This window comes from Hylaeus anthracinus, unplaced genomic scaffold (genome assembly GCF_026225885.1).
Source record: "Hylaeus anthracinus isolate JK02 unplaced genomic scaffold, UHH_iyHylAnth1.0_haploid 12002, whole genome shotgun sequence".
Lineage (NCBI taxonomy): Eukaryota > Metazoa > Arthropoda > Insecta > Hymenoptera > Colletidae > Hylaeus > Hylaeus anthracinus.
Window position 1 is genome coordinate 1,365,651 of NW_026534349.1, and position 16,701 is coordinate 1,382,351.

A 16,701-nucleotide genomic window follows, 5' to 3' on the forward strand; every position below is an offset into this window, starting at 1 on the left:
AAAATATAATCGAACAAGTATTTTAACTGAAATTACAAATTTTCATCTGTCCATCATTTCGTGTGCTTTTATTATTTAAAATTGACCATCGTTTCGTATAATGATATAATACCACTAAAATTTGTAATTATATTTTCAATAGTTTACGTTCTTTTCTTTATTTTTCGTTTCATCGTAGACCGTTTTCTTTTCTGTGTGCCATAGTTTATTAAAACGGTTACTCCTTGTTTATGTCATGTTTTTGTCATTTCACACAACTGTAATTTCTATTCCAAGAAGTCATCATTCAAACGCACGAATCGCGAGCGAGCAACGTTATTTGCAACAAGTAAAACTCTCGTTAAATGCGAACAAGCGTAGCTCTGATTCCGTGCCGAAGCAAAACAGGTGTAAAAAGAAAACGAATGTATGAAGAATTTAGAACGATCGATGTCAGGGTCGATGTAACAAGTTGCGTTGAAGTGCAACTCACTTCAATCGTTTTGCGCAATTTAGAATTCAGTTATCAGAAATAGGCAAAATCTTATTTAGATAAAAACGTTAAATAATGAATAATAGATAAGCAATGTTTCACAGACATAGTTATCCCTGTGACGATAATTGTAGTGAATCCACAATCATCCAACTTCCTTTCCGACGTATTTTTTCTTTTTTAAATTTATTTAGAAGATATTTTCAATGACAGTGTTTAGGAAATTAAAATTTATACGATATAATAGAAACAAAACTTTTGTAAAACATTAACGAGTTGCATCGTTGCATCCTACTCGTGAGATTTGTTATCTAAACTTATTATACAATACATTATGTCCCAGTAGTGGTATTACGACACATTTATAACACGATTCATAAAGGAAAAAGTTAATTAGCGAATTAACAAAGAATGCAGCTGTAGCAGATAACGAGAAGACAAGGAATACTTGTAAATATAGATACACGAAACTTTATTCGAATAATGAATGGCAAATACGACCAATTCACGCGACGTTTATTTAACTGAACGGTTAAATATTTATATCTACATATCGTGAATTCACTCTGGAATCCGTACTTTTTTTATTCGTTATTGAATATTTTTATTTATATAAATTATATAAATTATATAAATTATATAAATTATATAAATTATATAAATTATATAAATTATATTAATTATATTAATTATATAAATTATATTAATTATATTAATTATATAAATTATATTAATTATATAAATCAGTTTCTGCTCGTTAATTCTATCGAGTCTTACAATTTTATCTAATCTGCGAAACAATAAATAGAGCCCATTTATCATTGTTATATTATTGAACACCGATGTAAACGGTCTTATCGCACGTGTTCATCAGATCCTATCAGTATACGTGCACGCTGTTAAAGATCTATGGCGTCCGATAAAGGGGAAAAAAATATTGATTCAAATAACTCGTCGTCTCGATATTGGAAAAACACAAAACGTCCAAATAGTACACATTTGCGTATCTAGGCAGAATCCATTGGGAGAAAAATAAAACAACAAATTTCTTTAAAAATTAATGGGAAAATGCAGATTAGGTTATCGGTATTAGAACTTGTTTTTCTTTTAACACAAGAAATACTGTCATGTTTTACTGTTGCTTCGTGAAAAAGTTTAGAGACTCGAGAGTTTCCTTTTAAGGGCGTTTACGATCGAAAGGATAATTGAGGTAATTAAGACGAATTGTTTAGGTATTTCTTTTGGGAAGTGTTTTGCGTATCGGCAGGTTTAATTGTCGGAAAAACTTATCCTCAACCATGGAACGAGCGTAACGTGGCTCGTGAACTATTGTTCAGTTCGCATAACGAGGAACACAATAGTCGTTTCACGCCTCGAAAGATTTTATGAGCAAGGATAACTCATTTTCGTTAAGATAATACGTTGATTGTACAGCTGCGGTCTTTTCCGTAAACGTTGGACATTGGAAATACAGTTGGGAGAAAATCAACTGGCCACCAATAGGTTACTTTTTTAACTACGATCTCTATTCAGAGATAATTGATTCGAATAACTTTATTTGAATAAAGATTGGAAGGTTAAATAAATTTCTTTCTATTGTCACATACATGGTATGTAAACTTTACTTTCCTGAACACTGTCATTGAAAATATCTTCTGAATAAATCTAAAAAAAGAAAAAAATGCGACACCTGGGTCATAATATTACTTTTTTAAAGTGACAAATGGTACGCATCGATAACAGCATTCAATCAGGGTTAAAAAATGCTGATAATGGTTATGTGACTTCAGAATGAAACTGTTATTACAGACAGTCAACCAAAGTAGGGCGTTTAGTATTACAGATAGGAGATGAATTAATAGCGTCTGGAGTGAATAAGACGATTTATTACGACTCAACGAAGTCCAAAAATGTAAAACTGATTCTTTCTAATTTCAACGAATCGTAATATTTCAACCAACTTTGATTTCAACTTTTAAACAATGCATACTCTTTCAATTCTGTTTGTATACCTGTATCTATACGAAGAATAACACAGGAATATGCAAATATATAATGAAACAATCAATCTGGAATCCTCTCGTATCCAACAAAAAATATAAAATTAAAATTATCTCACTGTCGATAACGTGTGTTCGAAGATGGCGCGGAACGCTAACCTGTAACTTTCTGAACGCTCGGAGAAAATCGTGTGAACCGATATTGATAAATAAAAGGAAAAAAGAAATGAGCTTATTGTCATTTCACTTGTCACGTAGAAGGCCAACCCAATTGAACCACGAAACGCTAATCTATCGAAATAAATTCACGTTAACTATATAAAACATCCGACACTCGATCTTCGTTGATATTCTATACCGAAAAGTTGCTACTTTGCAATTCTAGAATCAAACGTGCATCGTACATGTTATTGTTCACGTTCGATGCAGCTTTTTTATAATTTAATTACTATACGGAACAACGAACGTCGTATACAATTTCAGGGCGTGGTTTGACTCATTCGTAAATAAAGTTGGTGCATTGGAGACTCGTGCGTAAAGTGACAGTAGCGAGAAATTTATCTAGTTTGTCGACGATTCGTTTGTTGGTTAATCAGTGAGCATTCGAGCCGTTTCTCGATCACTGCTGCTTGAATGTAGAATCGTGGATGTCCAAGAGGGCTACGGCCGGGGTCTGAAAACTCAGTGCAAAGGAATTTCTAGAGTTCGGAGATAAGGAATTTATGAGTCAGCCATTCAGTCCTGACACATCGACCTACGAAACATATTCGACGACACCTCGAGAATAAAAACTCTTCGACTTTCGGGCTCGAAAGTGTTAGAATAACATTTTTCAAAGGACAATTCACTTCGTCGACTTACTAGGTGAGTTTGAAGGCTCTTTCATTGATAGAAGCTCCGTTGTAGAACGAGCAAGTGGGTAGATACTTGTACTTGACAGTTAGCAAATCCAACTGACGATATTTTTTGTGATAAAATTTACAGAACGACAAACTCTGTTACACAACACTACTCACATCTACAGTTTGTAAAAATTGTACTCTATGTGCTTATCCTTATTCACTTGATATATCCTCTGTATAATGAATAAACATCAAATGAAAACATACAATGCTACTGTTTGCAGGAAAAATGTCGAATGTCAGTGATTTGGAGCAACACATTGCAAGCTTGCAAATTAATCATAGAGATGGTGTTAAAACTGTTAAGCCTGGAAAAAAAGTAGGACCAGCTGTACCACCAAAACCAAAAAAATCACAACCTCAGGTCAGTAAGTTATACAACTTATGATAACAAGTGTATTTGTTATGCTGCTAACAATGTTATATGCTTCTTTTACACGTCTGTTCCATTATTATATGGAAATGTTTATGGTAAAAGTAGCAAAATTTTAGAATTTTTATAAGATATTATTTATAAACAAGTATAATACATTGTGTAATATGTTTTCAGATACCACAAAGTTACACCATAAAGGCTGCATCCGTGCCATCTTACAGTACAGTACTTAATAATTCTGGAACAAATGAAAAGCCATCAAATTTGTATGTAAACTCTCCCTCTCCATATGTACCATTGAACATAGAAAAAAATGATTTTTCATTGTCATCCTCCACAAATGGAAAAGATACATCTAAAATTTATCAGAATAATGATAACTTTTACACACATCAAGCAGAAGAAAAGTTTGAACCAAAATATGGATATGATGAAAAAAATTACTACTCAAATGTTGGAAATATGCCTGCTCCTCAAGTCCCAGTTGATGAACATTCAAGATCAGTAAGAAATGTTGTATACAGCAACATAGATCCTCCTGTAGCATCCATGCCAGTTAAAACTGGAGGTAAAACTGAAAAGGACATAATTTACAGTAACATTGAGTGGAATTCTAAACCAGAAAATACATATTGCAATATTCCTTCTGCTCATGGTAATTGTCTAATGAATCTCGTACGTAATTATTTAAAATACCAACTTCTTTGGTAACCAGTAATTCAATGAATTATTATGTTAAAGATGACTTACCACCACCGCCAGAACCTTCGGAGTATGTTCCTTGTGTTCCGAGTAGCTCCTTTCCACCACCACCAGAAGAGCTGCCGCCTCCGCCAAGTCCTGTTTCGTCCAGCTATAGCGAACTAAGACGTGCCACCTATCAAACTGATTTTCCTTCGGACAATTACCCAAACGATATTTATGGTCCCAGTTCACAGTCTAGTTCAACATATGAATCTATATACGAACCCATTAATCCTAGACCGCCATCCCAGTTGTCTTGCAATTATTCTATGTACTCTGGTTATGGATCCGCTACATCGACTCAACCGCAAGGAAAAGTATCTCCAGTTAAGGAAGTACGTTCAACGCAACTGCGTTCAGCACGACATACTTTTTGTCTTTAAGAAATAGTTCTTAAACAAATACTAATTGCTCCTCTTATCATCATGTTTCATTTAAAAAATGTATGATATTTATTTTTAAGGTGGATGTCTTGACCGACTTATTAGTTCAAGGTATGGAGGACAATGCCGAAGATAGCGACATTTATGGAATTTGCGCACAGTGTGGCCGTAAAGTTGAAGGTGAAGGTGCCGGTTGCTCTGCGATGGATAAAGTGTTCCACATTGATTGTTTCTGTTGTTATGTTTGTAAAGTTAATTTGCAGGGTAAACCATTCTATTCTTTGGAGAGCAAACCGTACTGCGAAGAAGATTATCTGAATACATTAGAAAAGTGTTGTGTTTGCACCAGACCGATATTGGATAGAATATTAAGGGCTACAGGCAAACCTTATCATCCATCTTGCTTCACGTGCGTAGTTTGTGGTCAAAGCTTGGATGGTATACCGTTTACAGTGGATGCTACAAATCAAATTCATTGTATACAGTGCTTTCACAAGTAAGTGACATGTCATTTTTGTAGAATGGTTAATCATTGATATAAGAGTTTAAATTTATGTTACAGAAAGTTTGCGCCACGCTGTTGCGTGTGCAAGCTACCGATCACGCCAGAACCAGGGCAAGAGGAAACAGTTCGGGTCGTCGCACTGGACCGTAGTTTCCATATACAATGTTACAAGTGCGAAGACTGTGGTTTGGTCCTGTCCTCAGACTCCGAGGGTCGCGGTTGCTATCCTTTGGATGACCATGTATTATGTAAAAGTTGCAATGCAACTCGTGTGCAAGCACTTACATCACATATGACGACAGAATTATGAATCACATAAATACGCAATAGCTATAGACATCATTTCAAGCCATATATTACATTGTTATACTTGTAGCTGCAGTTTTACAAATTTTTAACTTTTTCAGATAAGTATATTCTTTGAAAATATTGACATTTTGTATGTTTTTTAAAGAATTTTCTAATCAAAGCCATTTTATATTTGAATACGAGCGGTTACTTTTATTATTTAATATTTAGAAGTGATTCACGCCAAATATTCACAATATTCCTAAATGCAAATTTCTTAGAGATTTATATTTCTGAAAATATATATTTATATAAATATCGACTCTAAAGTGGTCATATTCCAAAAAAGTAAGACTAAGTTTAATATCACTTCCTTAGCACTGCCAGATTTAAGATTCCGAGATTTTTTGATGCCCATTATAAACAAAAAAAAAATACCTTTTAAAGATACTTTCCCGAAACAAGTGTGATGATTAGCGATTATGATAATCAATGTGATCCTAGTAAAATATTGCATACACTACTAAAGCGAAGTATTCAATACCTAGTGTTAATAAAAATTGTTTAGTTTTACGTAAAATTATATCCACGATAATGGCACACCATGATATAAAATAGAAATTGTGCCATTTCTACATCCGTTTTTATTAACCGAAAATATATAAGACATACGGTTGTATAGTGGACCTATGACGTATTTAGATTTCCGCTTTACGGTAAATCATGTGATACGGTAGAATTAATACAATGTATTAGTGCAAATACCTTAGATTAATATCGTTTATTTAGTACGTGAAAAGACTAAATAATGAATAGGACTTAATTGTAAAATGTATTACTGAAACGATCTTGAATCAATAAAACATCCGATCTATTCAAGGGAGGAGCATATTCATTTCGATTCCACTTACTATTCTACTTTTTTTCCATTACAAAAAAGAATAAAAAGTAGATGCAACTGAACAAGAAAGGTACATTCACAAATACAATGTATACATATATTGGAGTATTGTATATTTTATATCTTTAATGAGATTTTATTATTATATATTTGCAGGAAAGATTCACACTTATTTTAATCTATACCTTTTTCTTTACTATATTTTTCCATCTATATAATGTGTTTATGCGCAGATGTCTTTATTTCGTTTTAAATATATGCATCTTTTATATGTAATATATTTTTTTTTATTATCATCGAGTACTTAGATAGTTTTTTGTCGTACAACCTACGTGTCATTTTGTGTATAATTTATGTTTTTTTAATACATCAAGTTCTGTATTTTAGAAGGCGTGCTTTCTAAATTGTGGAATATATTTTGTTCATTTCTGTTAGAAAACAAACTCAACGGACTTGATAATTGATATACTTAGTTATTAAATTACAACCGACCATTATAACAAAGTTATCATAGACCGATAAGCGAAAAAAAAAACGGAATTCTCTATGATAACTCTCTAAGAATGCTGCAATAAAATAGTTTAACACTCTTAAAGTATCCGACTATTGATCTAGCACTTCATTATTGTAACTTTTTCATAATTAGGCCATAACGTGTCCTAGTAGTACTATAAATAGCAGAAATTTAGAAAAGGAGATGAAACATAAGAAACCATTTGTAGAGTTTTTTCGACCAAGTTCTCCAAGGTCGCCTCGGTGAGTTCAGCAATGCGTATCGCATGTAACGTAGAATACGAGAAACTTATACTAATCCACAATTGTAAAAAGCACACCTCTTACACCGTGTACAATATACATCAATTATATTCCTATATTCAACTACGCATACCCGCTAATATCTATCTTAGACTCCTTTTATATTATAATATACTTTGCGAAGTATATATTATATTTTATATCGTATCAGCACCATTCTACGTTGAATTTAGTACGTGGGTAATAACCGCTATCAAGCAGTTCCATTCCTAATACGTTCGTCTACATTCGTCAAGACCAGTACCAAACTAAACATAGAATCGCACTTTTCGCGCATTCTCTTTCACATAGATGCATGTTAATAAGTAGGTATGTATGCGTATATGTATACGTGTATGAAATATGCGTGTGTAGTGTGTGAGAGAAACAGCATCGATGCACTAACACACGGATGCTTACACACGTAAACTGTCTTCGTCTCGTTTTTTTTTTTTTTTTTAAACTTGCACGCAATAATCACAGCCACCTATCCAGATTCACGCACACGCACACCCAAATACGCGCTTTGTCTTACTCGCATTCCATATACCGTTCCGGTATAAGTTATTTTTTTTGTCTGTTTATTTGTTAATATTTATATATATATGTATATATATATATATTTATATATGTATATTGCTGAGATATCTTTCGTGTATCATACATAGAAATAGGTGCCGAAACGAGCTGCTCCTTTCTTCGATTACATTGTTACAATATCGTTTACAACGACCACAATGAAAAAGAAAAGGGGTCATGCGACTCGAATGCCGTACATGCGATTATAATTCTTCCTTTGCTCTATTCGTATTTCTCTATTATTCCTGTAAAATTCCTTTCATCTAAGTAATCCTCTTTCCCGAATTCCCTCTTCTAACAACATACTTTCACACTTTCAAATTCGCTGGGTGCTGGCGGGCTGCGCAGCCCGTAAATCAATAAATAAATAGAGGAACAACATTCTTCAAACATCTTTTTTTTTTCTTATAACAACATTAGAGGCTCTTGGAACGTAACGCAACAAATGTTCAACAATATAATCACGAAAACAAATAGAAGGCACTCTTGCATTTTTTTCTCAATAAATTAATTTCCTTCTTAACGACTCACAGGTTGATCTACGCGTTCTAGGCCTTTGTCGTGTCATCTACGTATCATCCCTCGGATATATATTTTTTTTTTCTCTCTCCTTGCTCTCATTCTCTACGTCTCACTCTCTTTTTTATTTCGCGTCTCTCCGTTACAATCGCCGCGATATCTAAATCACAGCGTCACTTCGGTTCCGTTACCCAGTTATTTCGTCTTTTTCCCCTCGTTTTAAATAGACAATAATAGCTACAATATGCGAGATATGAGATAACAAATTTCTCGTTATAGATAAAAGAAATTCATGTTCATAACAATTAGGTAGAATATTATTTAACTTTTTATATTATAATAATTTAATTATTGTTATTTGCTTGGAAGCTCACAGCCGACACATTTTTTTTAATTCATTATTACATATATTTTTTTCATTATTTTTATCGTATTCGTTTGGGTATGGGGCATCTCTTTTTCTTTTTTTTTTTTTTCATTTTTCGTTTGTTAACAGCTATTTACGAACTTTTTTCGTTTACTCTTTTTTGCGCGGAGAATTTGTCGGGGGGAAAAAGAAAGTAGAACAATAAATTAGTGTCCGCTACCGTTTCGAAAAATTGCGTGAGAATACATCACACGGTTACTCTAATTAAACTATAAGTACTGTGTACCATGTTTCAGGTAGAAAATAAAAAACGAGAGATGTGGCAGTGCCTTGAGCAACCGTTTTACGAAACTCAACTCTATTCTGCCTCCCTATTTACCCCTTCTTGCATATTCTTTTTTTTTCTTTTTGAACACATAACAAATCGCTCGTCTTTGTACGATAACAACGTTATTTGTTTTTTTTCTTTTTTTGAAGTTTTCTTCTGTTCTATCATCTGTATTTATCCGTCTATCCTACTCTAGCCTTGCTCGTGAGATTCAATGTTTTTTGCCGAGCCTATCGCGCGTATAACGTCAAATACTGCATACTATAGATTTAAATAATGTAGCGTACCTGTATTATCTATTTTTAAGATATATAATTTTTCTCGTCTCGTTAACATTCGTCTCCTTTTAAGAGATAATGTAACTGTCCTCTTTGATACATATATATATATATAACATACTTGAGTGTGTGTCTATATATATAATAATCATGTATATCATTTTCAATAACTAACATAATAATCTTTAAATATCATATTTTATCTTAATTTTTTTAATATATATATATATATTTTTTTTTTATAAATGCTTAACAATTTAGTATGTTTGATAATTTACCGAAGAATTTATAATTTACAAGTCCACGTGTGTCTAGTTATTCTTTTCATGTATTCTTTTTTTTTTTTGTTCTTTTTGTATTTAGGGACTGAGATCACAAGAGAAGAATCGTACGCTGTTATACCATATATATATATGTATACGTATGCTTATGCAGGTTTGTCGAATATACGCAGATTTTAACCGTCTGGACCGACGTTGTTTTACATACGGCTTCGAAATCGCGATACACGCGCGCTCTGTCTCGTGTCCGCTGTGTGGTGTGTGGTGTGTGATGTGTGGTGTGTGTGTGTGTGTGTCCATTGTGTAGTGGAGATGACCGAAAAGAAGAATCGGAGGACAAAATAAAGAAAGAAAAGAAAACGAACAATCGAAGCGCATTCGAAAAAGAAGCATTCAAAGGGTCAGAGTTTGCATCTGATGGCACGTGTCGCTCAGCTGATTCTGATCCCCTGCTGGATGACCGGGATGATGAGCCCGCGGCGTTCCTGGCGGCGTGATGGGCATTCTTCCAACACCTGGTGGAGCGTCTCCAGCCCCGCCAAGACTGTCGTCGGAGACCTTGTTCCCGGTCTGCATGATCCCGTTCACCTTGTACTTGCTTTGTCGCAGCATGGCGGTAGTCTGAGCGGAACCGGAGCTCGAGTACTTCTCCGTAGGTTTGCGACTGGCGGAGAGCGTCGGTGCGATGGTGTAGCGACGCTGGCTGGCTTGTTGTTGCTGTTGCTGTTGCTGCTGGTGTTGGGACGGGGCTAGGGATGGCTGATAACGGTTTTGCGCCGTAGTATAGTACTGGACCTGGGAGGTGGGTGGTGACAAAGTTGGAAGAGGTCTTGTCATGGGTGAATACGGCGCTGGCGGTGGGCTCACCGGCTTCTCCAAGCTATTGCTAGGATCTACCGCTTGTACCCCCTGAGTAACGTTATTATCAGTCTCGATCGGATTGTAAGTCTCGTTCGACTGTCCGCTAGAACAGTTTCCGTGTTCCGTCTGTCCGTTGTTGCTTCTGTAGCTGTTCGCCGCGTTCTTACGATAGTTGTTCGACCTTGTCGCGCTACCGTCGAAATACTGATCATTGCTCCTGCGACCGTTCGCGTAATCAAAGCACTGGCTCGCGTTGAACATTCGCGACTGCGAACCCGCGTACGCGGGGTTGTACGACTGACCGGACGTATTCGAAGCGAAGTTCCCGGATCTCTGCACGCCACCGTGCGTCTGGGGATTGTAGCCGTCGGACTTTTGCGCCACGAAGCAAGCCGGGGAGCCCACGGTGGAACCAGCCGTTCTTCTGTTATATTGCATGGGGAATCGCGAGGCCATCGACGGCGACGAGTACTTGTAACCACCGTCCGCGTTACTGTGCTTGTAAGACTGTGAGTTTCCCAAGTTTTGAGCTTTAACGAACGACGGGGTTTGATGAGACAACGCGATCCCGTGATTCTGAGACTTCGTATAACTGTTCTGTCCGTTCGCGGGCCCTGACTTCCCGTAGTCCCTGGAATTGTAACTCTGACCTTTGTTGGTAGAGTCGAACAGCTGCTGGGACACCGACGGCGGGGTCGGTAGCAAGCTGGTACCGCCCGATGCGTTGTGATACGATGGTGTATGCGTGTGTGGAATGTAAACCGGGTGATACACGATGGCCCTACAATGCATCTGATTGCCACTGCAATCGTCGTTTTCGTTTAAGCATGTCTGCGAACTGTACAAGTTCCCGGTATGTATCGCGATCGGATGATAATTGGCGTAACGACCAGACATGGGGAATTTCACGGGCATTAAGGACACCAGGGGTGTAGCTGACCCTGTAGCAGCCTGTGTTTCACCATGTGGTTGCTCCGAGTGGCTCGATGTCGAACGAGAATCCTACGGTTTATTTCACAGATGATAGTTTTCACGGATGACCCTTTGACAGCAATGATTATGTTCACTTGCTCGTGGATACTATTACTAAATGCTATACACACTTGCACAAAGTTATCACCACATCTTTAGAAAAATAATTTCTTTTAACACGTTCAACACGGAGCCGTTTAACCATACTATAATACTTAATATGTAACTTCTTCTAATTACAACTATCTTTATTAATGTAATTTATTGAAACGCTTCAGAGATGGGTTTGCTAGAGGACGCCGCGTTTAACGTGTTAAATAAAAATATGTGACGATCATTTTATCTTCATCATTTGTTCTTCCATGCACATATTAAATATTGAATTAATTTAGCTATCCTTACTGGAGAGGGTAGTATTGCAGGTTCTGTCTAAGAGTTAAAACCAAACGCGTTCTATTTTAAGGGATTCATGGCTTGGTTCACGCTACGGTCAATAGCAACGGTATATCTAAATCTTAAATTCCAATGGAAGTTCCCTGTATCCAAGGAACATATTATTGTTTATTAAATGTGTAGCAATGCGGTTTGAGAATAAATTCAATACGTGTAACGTATATGTAGGCCGCACGAGTAGCTATAAAATGAAAAGAATACTCTGTTAGTCTTGACGCGACATTTAAAGTTTGAGATAGGTTGGTTCAAGAATTAAACTGAATACTTCTTACACGAGTGAATTAATTCAGTTTCGTCTAATTTTTATTTTCCAATCTTTATTTAGAAAACTAATATATGCTGCTTATACTTCGTATAATAGAATATTAAATGCAAATATACTTTTAATATCTCAATGCTATTGACAGAGATTGTTCTTAGCATGATATACTTTAGCAAGCGAGGCTTATCTAAGCCTGCATTCAGTAGAAGGTCACCCACTTTTATATAGTCTTTACACACGCAATAATCAATATAAAGTTTCACGAAACTTATTTTTCACGTTCAAGTGCAACTGAAAGTGTCTAAATTAAAACATTCATTCTTTATTTCTATTTCCTTTGTGCTAAGTTTATTCAGTCTTGACACATTGAATTGATAATATATAATAAACTTGAAATTCTAATCTTGTTGGCACTCGTGGTGTTTAAGTTCCAGGTATTAAAATGCATACTCAAGTATGTGAACGAAGCCAGGATACCCCCCCCCCCCCGGGGGGGGGGGATTAACCCTCAAACAACCACAATAGCGATCATCAAGGATCCTCTCTTATTTTGATAATAGCTCCTTCATTTAATTGAATCGATGAATGCTATTTAAGACTCTCTGATTGTCTAAGGATTAATGCAACCGGGTGTAACTCCGTATAAAGGAGACAAAGCTTACTGAACGAATCATGCAAGAGTTGAATTTGCAACCTACTATCGCTTTTATAAAATAAAGAATGTATATTAATAAAAGTAGAATGTTAACTTACGTCCTGTGGAGCAGCCTGACCGTCAGACGACGTTTGCTGACACGAGGTATCGGTGGGGTAAAACAACTGCTGATCGGTTAATCCCATGGGCGCGTGTGGTGGAGGCGGTGGGTGGGGTCCGGTTGTGAAAGAGTAGTAAACGTGATCCATCTGCGGAGGAGGAGGGCCTGCAGGCACCGGTGGATGATGATGCGGTGGTGGCGCAGCAGGGGCGTAAAAATGCGCGGGTGGTGGTGGAAGCAAAGATGGAAGCGGCGGCGGCGGACCTGTCGGTGGACTGGTTGCCCCTGTGCCATTGTTGCCACTTCCGGAATTGCTGTTACCGCCGCTGGTGTTGCTTTGCGAATTGCTAGTGGTGTACAAGTACGGGTGAGCTCCGGCGGCGGTCGCCCCTGCATAATACGTCTCGTACTGCACAGAAAAAAGAGAATTCGACGATGATGCATTCGCACTTACACGTGACAGTGCATAAAATTAAGAGAAACATCTATTTTACACAAAAAATATTGTACATTATCGGGAATGTCTTCGACGAGTTTCTCTCCGAGTGTTTCTCTCTTTACAAGTTCATTCGCGATTCTAAAAGAGATCAGTCTCGTCGTGGAGTACTAAGGTCAATGTACATGCTATGAAACAAGAGTCTTCAGAAATGAATATAGCGTTCGAAGAACTCTCGAATATTCTATACATTACCTCGAGTCGACTTTACTCATTTTTTTGCGCATGCCTATAATATAAACATACGCATTATGTAGTGCTTGTTACGTGCAAGTTTATTCTAACTCCTACTCTTTTATGGAGTGATTCGAGAAAAACGAACAATATTTGCGAGGACACGATACATATAAAAAGTATCTTAAAACAAAAATCACCTTAAAACGTGATACGCACCATGTGTTACGGGTACATTGTTCCGTATTCTCTATGCAACAGATAAGTCGTAGTATAAAAGAATAATATGATAAAATGTGATATAGATGCTGCATTGTGAGACACGCTGTCGAAAAAACATTTGCGACATTCAATAGTGTAGTAAAATTTTGGTTGCGGTAAGCGTAAGGAATACATATTCGATGAATAGATGAATTACATAAAATGTAAGAAACTTGTGCGCAAGAACTCGTATGAAAAACTATTAATAGAAATCATGGATTATGAAAGAATGTCAAGTGTGCATGCATTGATAGGCCATGCAGAAGACTGACAAAGAAAAACGCACAGGGATGATGCGCTGCATGCTAGTCATTTAGCATAGACCATGTACCTTTAGACCTCAATACTGTATAGCGTCGAGAAGGACGTAAGTAGGCATTTGCTGAGGGTTGGGTAGAAACGCCGGTGGTATGGCTTCTCCCATCAAACCATTTGTCTGTCAAACCGCAACCGATTTACCGTTTAATATAAATACAAGCTATGCCCGTGGACAATTCATAGGATGTTCAATTCATACATAGGGCCCAAATAAGGGAAGTATCGAAGAAAGAGATTGGCAGAGTGTTCATTCGATGTTTTACTCACCGGTATGGGCGAATACTGATACTGCTGTGGCATATAGAGAGATGGAGCAGGACATGGGTACATCACAGGTGCAAATGTTTGATGACCAGCAGCTTGTGGTCCTAATCATTCAAGTAAAACTTTTTTATTAGAATCGCTCGAACTTTACCACGAAAGATTACAATTTTATTTGAAAACTTACCAAACACTCCTGTGGCTTGATAAATAGTTGCTGGATCGGTCGGAGGAGCAATTGGTGTCGTTGGTGCGGGAGCTGTTGTGTTGTAAAATGTCATTCCATTCTGGTACGTAAGACCCATACCTAATAAAAAATAAGAAAGAAAAAATAAAGAAACCAATGTTGTAATAATGTACTAAAAATGTAAACATTCAATGGTAAAGTATACTGACCATTTGTATAATAGTAAGGACTAGTAGGCACAGAGGGTGGAGATCCAGAACCACCATCAAAAGATCTATTGAATGGTTGCTTTTTAATTGCAGGTGCTATATTTAGTTTCCTTTCCCTTAACACAATGCATTCAGACTATAAGCAAAACAATTTATAATTATCAGTACAATTCCTTTTATGCTTCAATATTGAACAGAAACAAATATCCATTACAAACCTCTTGTTGAAGCCTTTTAGCTTCCTCTTCAGTTTCAAATGTAACAAATCCATAGCCTTTAGAGACACCAGCGCGATCAGCAATTATTTTTGTAGCTTTTACATTGCCATAAGAGGAAAAAAGTTGAGCAAGTTCTTCTACGCTGGTGTTAGCTGAGATACCACCTACGAAGATACGATTTGGTACTAATGTACCATATTTTGGAGCAGCCATAGTGAGACTTGTAGCCGAGGCAGGGCTAGAGGCTGGACTAGACCCCTCAGTTCCACCCGTTGATGCCGAACTCTAAATAGTACGACTAATATTAAAATAACAAAACAAAGAGCTAGTAAATTGTATAAAATATAAACAAATAGTAATATATACATTTTAAAACATTGTCAAGAATTTACATATATTCACACATTACAAGATTTTATAGCTCGATGTTTGATATAGTTTACATGTGTCTCTGTATGTTGTCATATGCTACATGTTATTTACCACAGCTACATTAATTTCTCAAAAAAAATCGTATGACTGCCTGTGTTATGAAATATAGGAAACATTAAGTGCCAATTTTTTTTCAATTAACAAACTTCTTCCAGTCTAATGTACAGTTCGAAAACTGACAACGTCGTTTAATTCATGTTATCGTACCGCGAAACTTAAAATGCAAAAAGAAAAAAAAACGATATCTCATATGCACCAACCTAATAAAAATATTGACAAGCAAGAGTTGTCCGTTCGACACTGAAATTCGAGGCATCTATACAGGTTAAATCATCGCCTACACTTAACAGAGACATCGTCTAGTGCATCGATGTCCTGCACGCGAGATATCGCGTCAATATGAAAATTCGTTCACGAATGAAAAATCGGTTTGTCGAAGGGTTAGATGAAAATCTTCGTGCAAAAGAGAGCTCACCATCTTCGCGAGAGTCGGGCGTGTAAATGAGTTTCCTGGCCGTGGGTTTGTCCTAGCAGCTTGAAGGTACCCTGGCCTCGCACGAGGTCACCTGGGTGCCCAGGGACTGCCAAGGACCGTTGCAACCACTTCAAAAGGACTTCCAGCCTCCGGCGAAGCTGCTGTTCCTTCTCGCTAAACCTCCAAACACTACAGAGACACTTTTACAAGATGGCGGTCGTACGCGCCGTTCAGGGCGCTAATTTCTCAGATTTTAAATTTTCGATCCAATTCGACCGTTGTCTACGTTTCCAGCCTCGCGGAAGGAAACTCGTAGACATTTCTTACATTGGAAAGGATTATTTCTGATTCCTTACTGGACCAACATACAATGTTCCGAATACAAAAGCTTATTAGATTTGATTTAAACTGTAAGATAATACGGAACGTACTATTACACGCGGATCAATTCACCAGCGTAAACGTCGATCAAAGTTTATATGACCTATTGTAATATTTAGGAAAATTAACTTGAATATAAAACATCTAGATATCACTGTATAAATTGACTAATGTAGTGTCATAACGTAATTGTGAAAGTAATTTAATTATTATTAAACAAATATCTGCATCGTGTGCTTGGAAAGCTACGTTTTTTCAAACGATGCCA

General features: G+C 36.7%; 2 protein-coding genes across 9 annotated transcripts; one reads left to right on the forward strand and one right to left on the reverse strand.

Moving 5' to 3' along the window:
* Positions 1 to 1,775: 1,775 nt before the first annotated feature.
* On the forward strand, positions 1,776 to 5,815 carry LOC128892149 (thyroid receptor-interacting protein 6). Of its 7 annotated transcripts, none has more exons than XM_054152311.1 (7): positions 1,777 to 3,336; positions 3,457 to 3,517; positions 3,599 to 3,738; positions 3,925 to 4,405; positions 4,492 to 4,829; positions 4,958 to 5,373; positions 5,440 to 5,815. In XM_054152311.1, exons 3-7 carry the CDS (start codon positions 3,604 to 3,606, stop codon positions 5,690 to 5,692), a joined length of 1,623 nt encoding a protein of 540 aa, XP_054008286.1. In that variant the 5' UTR covers positions 1,777 to 3,336; positions 3,457 to 3,517; positions 3,599 to 3,603; the 3' UTR covers positions 5,693 to 5,815. The 7 variants fall into 7 exon arrangements, with proteins under 7 accessions (XP_054008288.1, XP_054008286.1, XP_054008287.1 ...); XM_054152312.1 differs by having other exon boundaries at positions 3,457 to 3,495; XM_054152310.1 differs by lacking the exon at positions 3,457 to 3,517 and having other exon boundaries at positions 1,782 to 2,865; positions 2,956 to 3,336.
* Positions 5,816 to 9,768: 3,953 nt separating this feature from the next.
* LOC128892146 (atrophin-1-like) lies at positions 9,769 to 16,454 on the reverse strand. 2 transcript variants are annotated; one of them, XM_054152303.1, is made up of 7 exons: positions 16,053 to 16,454; positions 15,146 to 15,443; positions 14,928 to 15,063; positions 14,719 to 14,838; positions 14,538 to 14,638; positions 13,020 to 13,430; positions 9,769 to 11,581 (listed from the first exon to the last, which is right to left on the reverse strand). In XM_054152303.1, exons 2-7 carry the CDS (start codon positions 15,356 to 15,358, stop codon positions 10,112 to 10,114), a joined length of 2,451 nt encoding a protein of 816 aa, XP_054008278.1. In that variant the 5' UTR covers positions 15,359 to 15,443; positions 16,053 to 16,454; the 3' UTR covers positions 9,769 to 10,111. The 2 variants fall into 2 exon arrangements, with proteins under 2 accessions (XP_054008278.1, XP_054008277.1); XM_054152302.1 differs by having other exon boundaries at positions 15,146 to 15,430; positions 16,053 to 16,453.
* Positions 16,455 to 16,701: the final 247 nt, after the last annotated feature.